The sequence below is a fragment of the Toxorhynchites rutilus genome, chromosome 2 (genome assembly GCF_029784135.1).
Source record: "Toxorhynchites rutilus septentrionalis strain SRP chromosome 2, ASM2978413v1, whole genome shotgun sequence".
NCBI classification, from domain to species: Eukaryota; Metazoa; Arthropoda; class Insecta; order Diptera; family Culicidae; genus Toxorhynchites; species Toxorhynchites rutilus.
Genome location: NC_073745.1, coordinates 50,382,300 through 50,395,169, shown reverse-complemented (window position 1 = coordinate 50,395,169; position 12,870 = coordinate 50,382,300). Strand labels below are relative to the sequence as shown.

The 12,870-nt window shown below is 37.6% G+C and overlaps 1 protein-coding gene across 6 annotated transcripts in view; it reads right to left on the bottom strand.

Moving 5' to 3' along the window:
* Positions 1-3,034: 3,034 nt before the first annotated feature.
* Positions 3,035-12,870, bottom strand: part of LOC129769034 (RNA-binding protein 24-like) — a 213,996-nt gene continuing 204,160 nt past the window's right edge. For all 6 annotated transcript variants that reach the window (XM_055771034.1, XM_055771033.1, XM_055771036.1 and 3 more), the window contains one exon: positions 3,035-12,825. In XM_055771034.1, coding sequence (XP_055627009.1) covers positions 12,650-12,825 — 176 coding nt within the window. In that variant the 3' untranslated portion in view covers positions 3,035-12,649. The remainder of the gene's footprint in view (positions 12,826-12,870) is intronic.

The following is a 12,870-nucleotide window of genomic DNA, read 5'->3' as shown; positions in this document are numbered from 1 at the left end:
CCCATTTATGTACTTCCCCGAACAGATCTTTCAATAACGAGCAACGAAGGGGAAATCGTAAGATGTAAAGCCCCGCGAACAAAGGAAAAGAAGAAGAACGAAGGGGAATACTTGCCTAGAGTATAAACAGTGGATTTTGCTGAGGCAAACCTTAGAGGCGAATGAACTGGAAAGTTTAAAGCCTCTTTAAAACAAAGAAGAAGAAGGCAAACTTCATTCTTCGTGAGGACACCGACAGCACAACACCTCGCCGTCGAATGGTTTTCTCAAGGCAATGGGGGTGGAAAAGTAATATGAGGAAAGAGTCGAGTTTACCAAGATTTTTATTTAAGTATACCAAATTTGTATGTGATTTGGTTTCGCTTGAGTAGCAAAACTTTCTCCACTAAGGATGACAGCTGCGTTTATCTCGAGCATGTATTGTTCTGCGAGCACAAGGATGAATCAAACAAACATTTATCGTCGAATCATTTAACAAGAAATAAACATAAAATTTAAAAAAAACATTTCAGGGCGACCAAACTGGAAGAATGGTTATTTCAAAATTTTCGTAGCATTGTAAAATAATATCCGCAGTTATAAACAAGCGAATTGAATAAAACTACAGCGTAGTTCTACGTCAACAATGCGGTGGTATCTTGAACACAACCTCTAATAATTTTTTTTCCATTGTTCGAAGCAGTGCTGAAACTCTTCTTTTGTGATGGCGTTCAAAAGCCGCGTCACTTTTCCCTTCGCCTCTTCTACGGACTGAAATCGGGTACCTTCCAACACGGATTTACCTTGGGGAATAGAAAAAAGTCGCATGGGGCTAGATCTGGCGAGTACGGGGCATGATCGAGCACTGAAATGCCCTTATCGGCTAAAAAATGCTTCACCTGCATCGCGTTATAGGCAGGTGCGTTGTTGTTCGTGTTTTTCGTCACACATGATTTCCGACGCGCACTACAAACCACGTTCCATTCAAACCACTGCTGCTCGCAAACTACTATAGTGACAAAAACGTGTTTTCGTACGTTTACAGCAGACACTTCAAGCTACCGAACACACTATTCGTTTTTCCCCCCATCCCTCTAGGGCACCCTCTAGGCGCGCAGTCTCGTTATTTAATAGCCATACCTCGTATAGTATGAGGTTGTTAGTTGTTAGTCCAATTAAAATTCGCATTGGGGTGACTAAAAGGTTGAATAAACACTCAGAAAGTAAAAAAAATGGGTGGGTTATATCTATGATATAACCGCAAGGTTGACGTGGGACTACCGTACTCTTAGTAAGCATTTGTATTGTATTCAAAAAATATCAATTGAATGAAACAATTTTCGAATTCAACTGAATTGAACATTTTTGCTTTGTAAGTAAAAAGTTTGAACAGTTGCCATGTAAGATCAATTCATGTATTGTAATATATTATGTTCTTCGTTACAGTTAAATTTGATGAACTTCCTTTTACGTTTGATATGATGCCTAGAATTACCAAAATATGTGAACGGAAGAATTGTCAAACATTTCTGTATTTTACATTTCTCGAACCGCGAAAATTCATTCACCTCCAGTATCTGAAAGTACGATTTTCCTAGGCTTCTCAGTTTAGAAGTATGTTTTAGGGAGACATATTCCGGTCTGCACAAAGACAAGGAAGTACAATAGTACTCGCAGCTTGCATATATTTGCAATGCGGATTCCCCCAGGCATCTTTGTTTTGGAGCACATTTTTGTGGGAACAAAAATACCCCCGACTTATATGTATTGGTAAAGTGGATTCCCCCGGGCACATTGATTTAGAAGTCCGTGTTAGGGAAACACAGTTCGGTGGGAACAAAAATACCCCATACTTGCATGTATATTTGCAAAGCGGATTCCCACAGGTACTTCTTTGAAGTCTGGAGGTGATTTTGAAGTCTGTGTTGGGGAAACCGTAAATCGGGCCAATCAAAACTTGGCAGTTGGGGTGTTTAGATAACGCTTGACATTTTACAGTTATTCAATTGTTTATCTAATTAAAAACAAAATTTTATTAAATGCGATAGACGCGTAGAAATATTCCCCATCAATTGATGCAATGATCTTTCCGATCCAGTGAGAAATGTTCGAGTTATAAGCATTCGAAATCATTCGCTTTTTCCTGCATGTTCTGGGTTTAGGTTTTCATTTCCCCACAAACGCAACAAGAACTTGCAGATACACTTGGAGTAGCTTAGCAAACCATATTCTTCTTCTTCTTGAATGGCGTTAACGTTCCCTTGTGGAACTTTTGCCGTCTCAACGTATGCATTAACTAGCGTCATTTATTAATACTTGGTCGAGATTTCTTAAGCCAAATAATACGCCTTGAATGTATCCCGAGGGGCAAGCTCTTGAATACGCATGACCACAGTGCAAGTCGAAGGAAATTTCTTTGACGAAAAATCCCCCGGCCAGAACGGGAATCGAACCCGAACACCCGGCATGATAATGTGAGACGCTAACCACTCGGCCACGGGTGCACTAGCAACCATATCCGATCGTTTAAAAGCAATGGGAATGATCTGAAAGATAGGACATTGGGTGCCGTATGAATTGAAGCCACGAGACGTCGAGCGCCGTATTTTCACGTGCGAACAACTGCTCCAACGGTATAAAAGAAAAGCTTTTTTTGCATCGAATCGTTACTGACGATGAAAAGTGGGTCCATTACGACAATCCTAAACGTCGGGCAACATATGGATGTCCCGGCCATGCATCAACATCGACGGCTGCGCGGAATATTCACGGAATATTCATATATGCAGAATAAAGCATTAATTTTTGAAAAAAAAGAAGAAACGTACCGGTACTCCTATTATTTAAATCATCCGTTTTTTTCAGGACTATCAAAAATGTCCGAAGTGATATACAAGGGAATTGATGAGAATAATTTCATAGTCTTACGTCAATAATGCGGTCGTGGTCCGTGGAGACCATTCTCTATTTTTTTTGTTATGAAAAATAAGCCAATGGATTGTTTCGGATAGGAATGAATCGCGCGGCCGCATTATTTATTTTCATATATTTTATTTTAAATATATAGATTCTAATCTTGTATAATAATTATTTCTTGTTTTTTCTTACCACCTTTGTCACTGATTCATCTTCCTCCGCATCCACACTACATCTGCCTAACTTCTATTACGTCTCTGTGTGTGTATGTCAGTGAGTGTCTACTTTCTTTTTGGTTCCTCTTGGTAATTTGAGTTGTGTTATCAAGTAATGTTTGTTTTCTCCATTTCTCTTCTTTGTTTCATTATTGTTAAATTGTAATAATATGATTTAATATTAAAGTAATTGATATTTTCTCCTTTATCCTTTTCAATTGTAAAGAATTATTCCTTCTTTCTCTCATCAATGTAATTACTTCATCGCTACGCTTTCGCTTCAATTAACTTTTTTTTGTTGTTTTCCTTTTTATGTTTTTCAAGTATAAAATACTTTTTTTTTCTTAAACAAATATTCGTTTTTTCATCTTTTTCTTTGAATAACTTTTTACACGTTAAAAATAGCCGCCCCGCAAGCGCTTGCGGAACAGTTTTTCAGCTTCATATGTTCAAATAGTATCAATTGCAATAATGAGATTCCTTCATGTTCAATAATAGGTTTTGTTTCCTTCCTTTTTATCTTTTTTTTTTTGTTAAACTTAACCGCTAAAAAATTGGATTGCTATTCTTCGTTTGTTTCTTCACCTCTGCTTTTGCTTTGACCTTTCAGGCTTTCATGCCCCAAAAATTGCTGCAACTCGCGCGGTGTCACAACACTTCGGACCACCGCGTAATATATTCAACGAAAAAAAAGGACAAGTTTTTTTGGGCGCCATTTTATGTTTTGTTTGTCTGAGCTGCCATGTGATTATTGTGTGTTGTTCTGGCTACTAGTCTTATTGCTGCTGCTGCTGCTGCTTTTCGGCCGCAAAAATAAGTTTAAATAATATAGTTGAGATTGTGTGGGTTTCACTCTATCATGTTAACACGGTTTACGTTTGCTTTGCGTCTGATGGGATTCATTTCTGTCTCGCTTCTACACCTGTAAGAGAACTTTTTCAGTACAACTTTAAGATAACTGATTTGTTTGTTTAGGTTTGCTTTTGCTCCCGCCGGGTTTCCGAAAAAATCCTGTGTTTCGTTATATGTCTAAAAACGGTTTCGTTAAAATACATCTTTTTCTCGTGCTCGTTTCATCAATTGAGAATACGCTATATTTTACGCATTGATTTGCTTCCTCTTTTGCTCTTTGTTTGTTTTATCTCTATATTGTCAATTTGGTGGTGCGCTTCGTTTTGGTTTTGTTATAATTATTGAATCAACTTCCTTTTTTTCCACGTTTTTTTTGTTTCTTCATAAAAATGCTACACAATACGCGGGAGGTGCGCGACACGTGGGATTTCTGGTTTTTTTTCTGTGTTTTTTTCATCTTCTACTAGTTCGGGTTTAGCACATATTCTCATCCGGGGATTCATAACGCTTTGTCTCAGCGTATTCAGCACAAAAAGGCACGATTTTTGATAAGATTTTAATTCCTTACAATGTTTTTTTTGTTCTGTTGTTGTTGTTGTTGTCGTTCGCCGATTGCGTTGATCGAGTTCCGAGTGTTTCTACTAACGCGCTAATTAGCTATCTGAGGTTAGGACTATCTGCGTACGTACGTGTTGTTTACATCGTTTTTTGTTTTGTTTAATACAGCTCTGAAAAAGTCTCTTTTTCTCGAATTGAAATCAGGGTTGAGGGTGGGGGCGTGGCTTACAGAAACTAAAATTGAAAGGATAAAAAGTGGGATATGCACTGTGGGGAGGGCTGTGCGCGGGTATTTGGAGATTTTGGTTTGGACCTTTCACTAAATACGACCTATTAACAAAATAAATAATCCACACACACAAAACATTTGACTAGATTTCGATTCATCTTGTTTCGCATCTCTTCTCTCCGTGTTTCGCTAGCAAATATTCAACAAAAAAGAACTTGTTGGTTATTGGTTTGGTTTCGCTAAAGAAAACAAAAAAAAGCTTAATTTTAATCATGCCGCCGATGCGCTCACTCTCTCTCGTCTCACTTGAGGGTAGTAATTAAGTTAAGAGGAAACAAAAACGGGTTGGGGTGTCGTTTTGGTGTATTATTCTGCTCTCAGCTAAGGGTAGTGTTTTTTCTTCCTTCTCTAGGCTTCGCTGAAATTTTAGAATTGCTGTGAGCTTTTTTCGCTTCCTAAAAGTCAACAGAACAGCTATTCTCGAGTGTTTTGGTTATGGAACAGTTCCACGCCAAATGAAATTTGGTACTTATGACGGAGGCTACCCAAAATCACAATATTCCATAATCATCTGATGAATTTATATCACGGCTGAATTTTTAAAAGGGCTATTCAAAATCATTGTTCTTTCTTTCAATAAATCATAATTCAAAATTTAGATGTCTGATTAAAATATGATATTGGACAAGGTTGTTGGAAAATTAATGAACTATTTGGGAAAAATTAAATTCTAAATACACTGTCAAAAAATCTCACTCAAAAATTGAATTTAATATTAAAAATGGATGGTCTATATCTATGATATAACCATGAGGTTGGCGTAGGACTACCGTTGACTTAGCAATCATTTGTTTGTATTGATAAAATTATTGATTGAATGAGTGTTGTGTTCGTAGCCGCTTTTGTAGTCCGTGTTAGGAAAGCACATTCATTTCGGTATGCATATTCGTGTTGACGGCATTGACGGTTCGTCTTCCAATTAGGGAGGCGATGATGGTAAAAATTTTTATGTGGAATGAACAGTCTTTTAATATGAAAATTATGAATGAAAATTAAGTTTTATGTACGAAATATGTATTTTATATGATAGAATAACAGTCTTTTTTGCTAATTGATAAAAAAAATTAAACGGGAACTGTGTCTGGTAATGATTTTAAATTATAGTGGAGATTTTCACATTTTAAAACTGGCTTACTAATGGTTCGGAACTTGAAAGTCGCTACCAGACGTTGACATTGTACATCTGTCATCGCGAATATGCATTGGGAACAGAAGTACCAACCCATACCTCTCCCCTCTCCGACCGGCTTACATGTATTCGCAATGGCGGTTTTCGTATTCATCCTGTTTTGAAGTTCGTGTTAGGGAAATACATTCATTCCATTGAGCATACAATATGCAAAAAAAAAGGTTATCCACCCTCCCTACCAATTTACAATATTTTTTTTGTTTTTCTGGTGAAAATCAGGTTAATTTTATGATTTTCATATTTATGTTTATTTATCACATTGCCATTGAAAATATAACGTTTATATTTTTCTTGGGAAGAAGGGTAAAAAATTATGCAAAAAATGTGTATCCATCTTCAAACGGATACTATGATTTAAGTGTGTTCAGCAGAGTTTTAGTGCGTATTCTGCATCTTTCTCGAATGTAAATATTGTGTCTAGCTGTCATTTAGTGCTCTTGAAGTTTTCGTGCTCAAAATATACGTTTCGTGTTTTAAAGTCGCGTTGGATGTTTTTTTGTTGCAAAATGCCCAAAAAAAAAAACACAAATTTCGATCCGCATCCGAAATTTGATTATTGAACATCAAAAAAATTGTCCAGCTTCTCAAAGATACGGTCGCTAGGATTGTTCAGATGCACAAAAAGCGTGGTTCTATCTCGATCGGGGTGTCCTTCAAAAACAGCAGAGCTATGGTGAAGAAGGCGGAGCTGGACCGGGGACTATCAGCTCCGAAAATTGCGAAACAGATTGAAAGCGAGGTTTCCATTTAATAGACATCACAATCCGTACGAGACCGTCTTGATAAGAAAGTTCGTAAGGGCAGAGTAGCACCAGTAGCACCTGGTGTCCGCAAAAAATATCAAATAAGATTGAAGTGGGCCCACGACCATATTTCATGGACTAGTGATGACTGGAATAAGGTGATTTGGTCAGACGAGACGAAAGTAATGCTATTTGGGTCTAATGGTGTCACAAGAACGGCGAACCGGTCAAAGTTTGAAAAGTTTCTGCAGGTAGAGTCATGGTGTGATGCTAGCGTTGGAGAACTTGAGTTCATCGATGGAGTCATGACCAAGGAAGTTTATTTGGACATTTTGAAGCGCAAACTGCCAGCGTCTGTACAAAAGCTTGGGGCGCAGATATACGATTCATCAAAACGGAGATCCAGAGCACACCTCAAAGCCGGTTTCGCCGTGGTTCAAGGGAAAGCATGTCAAGGTTATAAAGTGACCAGCACAGTCTCCGGACCTTAATACGATCGAGCATCTCTGGCCAATTTGGAAAATTAAGCTCCAGGAGCTAAAGCCAACAAGAATCCAGCAATTGCGGCAGGTAATCTCAATTGAATGAGACAAAATCACCCCGGAAACAACTGCTATATTTAATTATATTTTTTGTATCAAACATGTATTTCATGTAACGGAGAAACATGTTATTCGCAATTGATTGATAAATCTTGAACGAGAATTATGTCTGAAAATTATAATTAAAAATTATAATGACAAGTTTTGCTAGAAGTATTAGGAAATTTTAGTAAAAGGAGATAGTAAAGTATTAGATACTATCAATTTCTTCAGGGCATATTTCTTTCACTGTATAAGGTAGTTCTTGGCCATTCAATCGAATACATACAGCAATGTGTGGGACCGAATACGTGTTGTAATTAAGCTCATTAAAGACTTCATTTTATGTTCGAACACACATGCTGTAATGTCATGTGCATTGTGTTATGGTCTAGCAATATAGTAAAGGCTGTCTCGGCACTGCTCATGATAGCGTCTCGTAAGTGAAAGTATTCTTTCCCACGCCGCTCCTGTATATAATGTCGTACAAATCGCAGTTGTTTGCGCTGTCTTCCTTTGTGTACATGTCGATGTCGACCATGAACTACTGCTCGGGACATCGTAGAATGACGTCGAACCACTATCTTGTTTGTTCCGTCTCCTCTAATTACATGTTCATAAACATTAACTCAAAATAAGAATTGATGTTCATAATGAATGAAGTACAGTCCCAATGTTCAAGATCTTTTTTCCAATCTTCCATTTTCCGGGAAATGACGAAAAATAAAAAAATCTAGAAATCGAAACTTAGCCAAAACCTATATTTTTCTTCACTGTATGTAGAAGGCTCAATCGAATGGTTTTTTTTCCTACATCACAATGTTCTGTGCAGTGCCGATCAACGGCAACCAATTAAGAGTGAAACCGATTAATGGTAATAGAGTATGATATAACTCTCTGATTTTGTTATATGAATCTACTCTCGATTGACCAGAAATGACACACACTCTGTTCGCAAACAAACCTGTGTTCCATCGATTGCCCGGTTAGTTTGAAACATAGGAGACGATCCTTTAGTTAGGACGGCATAAGTTTGCCCGGTTAAGTAATTGCTATCTATTGTGTTTCGGCTCCGGTGACGCTAATACGAAAGTACCTTAAAATTGAATTTTGCAAAACAAAACATAGTTTTACTGTGTTACCTAATAAACTTTTCAGCCGAATTGTTATGTCCCGGATTCCCAAAACATCGCATCGCAGTTGGCTTTAGCTTGTTCGGTTTTACAGTAGCCTCTACCCAACGTGATTTGACATATACAGGGTGGGCCATTTAAAGTGGAAGCATCTGGCAACCCCATAACTTTTGACAGAGATGTCAGATTAACAAATGTCATACCGCGTTTGGAAGCGTCATTTCAGTACAATTTTAACCATGGAACAATACATACCTAAACAACGCGCTGAAATTGTTCAGCTGTACAATCAAAATAACTTCTCAATTGTGTTAACTAAACGTGCGTGTAAAAATAAAAATTAAGTTAAAACATCGCCTGGAGACAACACTATACGTCGATTATATGCCAAATTTATATCGTCTGGTAGTGTTGGTAATGCCAGTCATCTGTCCAGACAACGACCAAGACGTTTCGACGAGAATATTGATGCCGTTCGAGCCAGTGTTGCAGAGACTCCATCGACATCAGGTCGCCATCGTTCGCAAGAGTTAGGCATCGCTCGAACCACTCTCCGACGCATAATTCGTGTTGATTTGAAAATGTTTCCGTATAAAATTCAAATGGCTCAACAACTTCACCCATCTGACTTACCACGTCGACTTGATTTTGCGAAATGGACCATCGAAATGAACGGCATGGTCAGACGAGACGGCGATTATGACTGGCCACCGAGATCACCTGATTTGACGCCTCCTGACTTTTTTTTATGGGGATATTTAAAATCCAAGGTATACACTGGTAAACCAAGGACCCTGGCTGCGCTGAAAGACAATATCCGACAAGAAATTGCTGCCATATCGGACGAAACATTGGGCAAAGTGATGGAAAATGCCGAAAAAAGGGCACATTTTGAGGTCAAGGCCAGAGGCGGTCATTTACGAGATATCATAATCAAAAAGTAGTTAGAACAAATCTCCTTGGACCAAAATAAATGAATTTCAAAAAAAAAAATTTAAAATTCCACTTCTTTACTTTGCTATTGCAAAAACAAATCCTTCCACTTTAAATGGCCCACCCTGTACTACAGGTGTACCAGATTTTTTGTATCGTACGCGAAAATTGCCCACACAGATAAAATAGCGTGCAGAATCACGGCATTTTGTTCATAAAATCTAACAAATTCATAAATTTTGTTGATTCAAACCCGTTTTCCTGGTTATTATTTCTCACAGAATTGAACTCAATAAAAAAAAACTAACTATAAATTCATTTCTTTTACCGCGTTTTAGTTCAGAAAGCGTGTGAATTTTGCTCATCAAAAATGTCGAACAAATGGAAACTACTCCTGGAAATTGATTAACATAAAGTTACATGAACAATTCAAGTTTATCAATCGCTGCTGACGATATGACTATGACTTGGAAGTACTAATTGAGTATATAGAGGTATACGTACGGAACAACAAAATTTTATTGATAAAACTTACGAAAAGTTTTTCTCGAATTTAAACAAAAACATATCGGGTAGCATGCTGTTAGGTGTCAAAAAGCGAGTAAGTTGGAACACTAAGAAGTTGTGAAGTGTACGAATATGATCGGAAGCTCAATTATGCATTGGGTCCTCATGGTAACGTTAAGATTTGTCTGTGTTGTTCTTTAAAGAATGTTAATACTTGTTTGTTTCTCCAGGTCTGGATACCTCGGAGCTTTTTTGGAGATTGGAAGCAACGGTGTTATGCATCCATCAATGTTTCAATGATGGACGCTGTAAACAAGGCATGCGATGCTGACTTTCAAGTCAGACTGCACTAGTTAAACTTTGGTAAATCATATTTTCCATTGTGAATATATAGAAAAAATATATAAAATCGTTTAAAAAACATATTTCTACATCAAATTTGAGGTTTTTAGGAAGAAATATATATCAATTTCTCATCAATTTACAAAAGAAATATAATAAAAATCCTACAAATTCAGGCATTTTGCACGCTATTGACACGAATGCGAAGACCCTTCCTGTCCAAGTCACTGTCTAAGCACGTTGGCCTTTACCCGCATCAGAAAGATGGAACAAGGCAATCAAGATAGGTGCAACCAGATAAAAAAAAATCGCTCAGCTGGACATCGAAGGAACGATATAAGCAATATTCAAGCCTGCTGCAAGATAATAAATAATTTTTAAAACAAGCTTTCGACAATCGTACGAAGAACAAACATAAGGAGAACTTTCGCCATGTTAAATTCAAGGCACCTAGAAGTATATCCCAAGACGGGTCTATGGTACTTGGTGAGGCCGTTTCGTCACTAAGTTGGTTAGGGGAGCGGTATATGAAAACAGAAACGGAAGAAAGCAGAAGGGGAATTATTTGCTTGAAGCGTGAAAGAGACAGACTGATCAGGAGCGAACTTCGTATTGTGTTTTGTTTACAAACAAAACACAGTAGACTTCCAAGATAGCTGAAAAGTGCTTTTAGCAAGTTGGCCCACCTTAGGATATACTTATAGGGGCCTTGGTTAAAATATTCAGCGAAAACATTCCTCATTGGATGTGTGCCTTTTTATTCCCGCGTTCGCCATTCTACTCTCCATGCTCACTGCTCACTCGCTCTCTGTGTTTTTGTTAGCATTCTCTCAACGATTACGATTACGATTACGGTTAGTCCTAGGATAAAAAATTATATATTGTTTTTCATGTAGAATCGCATGTAGATTTCATTTTTTTTTGTAACTTTTCTTTCAACGGTTACGATTTCACAAAGTATTGACATTTCATAAATTTAAAAAAAATCATATTCTGGTAAGTCCAAAAAGGCACCACTGCACGTCAAACTTTGTTAAATTGAAAGGGTTTTCCAATAAAAATATCCAATAAAAATCGAAGGAGGAAAGGGGAAGGGGTGTTTGAGATATAAATATTATTGATATTAAACTCAATTTTTGAGTAAGATTTTTTAACAGTGCGTTTAAAATGTTGTGTTAGTTCATTATTTTCGTTATTTTTCCAACAACGCTGTCAAACATCATATTTTAATCAGACATCTGAGTTTTTTTTTAAAAAAAGACCAATGATTTTGAACACATCCCCTTTTAAAAAATCACTCCTAATTTAAATTAATTAATTAATGACAACAATGAAAATTGTGATTTTTGATAGTTTCCTTCGCATGTTCCAAGTTTCAATAAAATCGAAGAGAGTCGCGTCAAAATGGTTGCGCTGTGTTTGAGGCTGATTTGCCGTGGAATTGCTCTAGGTGACCTCTTTCCCATTACACCTTTGTTGTTTTTTTGCTGTTGTCTTAGTGTAAAATTGTGTTTTAATTGTTTGTTAATAGTAGACTTTATAATCGATAAATATCACTAAGTTTTTAGTCAGAGTAATGAAAGTAATAGGGGTCTTCATTTCACCTCAGCCAAGTTCGGCACGGCGTGTGCTAATCAATTAAAATTAAAATAAATTTTCTAATATCAAAGTTGTTTCCCCCGCCTTTCTTCAGCCCTGGATCGGGCCTGCTGCCAGTAAAATATAATAATTCTTTATCTCTCGGGGTTTTAAGTGATCGTGCCGCTTTGATAGGGTTTGTGGCTCCATCGCTGATTGAGGGGGAGGGATTGTATATCTTGCCTCCATCGTGTCTGCTTCTTGATTCTTGGTTCCGGGAAAAATGTGTTTAAGAGTTGTTTTTTTTATTGCAATGATGATTGCATTGTTTTTTTTTGGTGTATAATATAGAATAATTTACAACAAAGTGTTTGTTGAAGATAATAATCAATGAGATGTATGTAAATGTTAAGATTCATATGTCTTAGAGTTGAGCTTTGTTTTTTTTTCTTCATTTATATTACTAGGTAAATAATAGGTTTTACTGTATAAAACTAAGTTATAATAAATAGGTTAATTTATGATTTCATAATTAATAATAATAATCTTTCGATAGGTAAATAATTAATTGATTACTTAGGAGCTACTATTTGCATAAGTACTAGATAATAATATCTGTATAAAAAAGAACTGCCTAGCTAAACTAGCTGCTGCTGCTCTCTGGCTGTCTATATGTTGCTGATGTTACTGTTTTGTTGACGCTTTCGTGTGGTTTTTATCACTAATCTGGCTAGGGTTCGAGGGGGGGGGGGCGGTTGCGAAACCTTAAATCTTATCGACACCACCTCCTAGCAGTGTCAGAAGCGATAACGTGGAGGACGCTTTCGGTAAATATTATTGAAGTCGAGCCTCCTGCAGTGCTGACGCGGCTGCACCGGCCGCATTCTGGTACGGTGACAGTCCCGGGAATCCACCGGCTGCAGCCGCGGCGGCAGCTGCTCCGGCTTGGGGTAGCGCCGCGTAAGTATACGGCGACGCCATGTATTGGGCGGCCGCTGCGGCAGCTCCAGCTGGCGGAATAGTATTAGCGTTAGAGCCATTTAGCTTACCGTTAG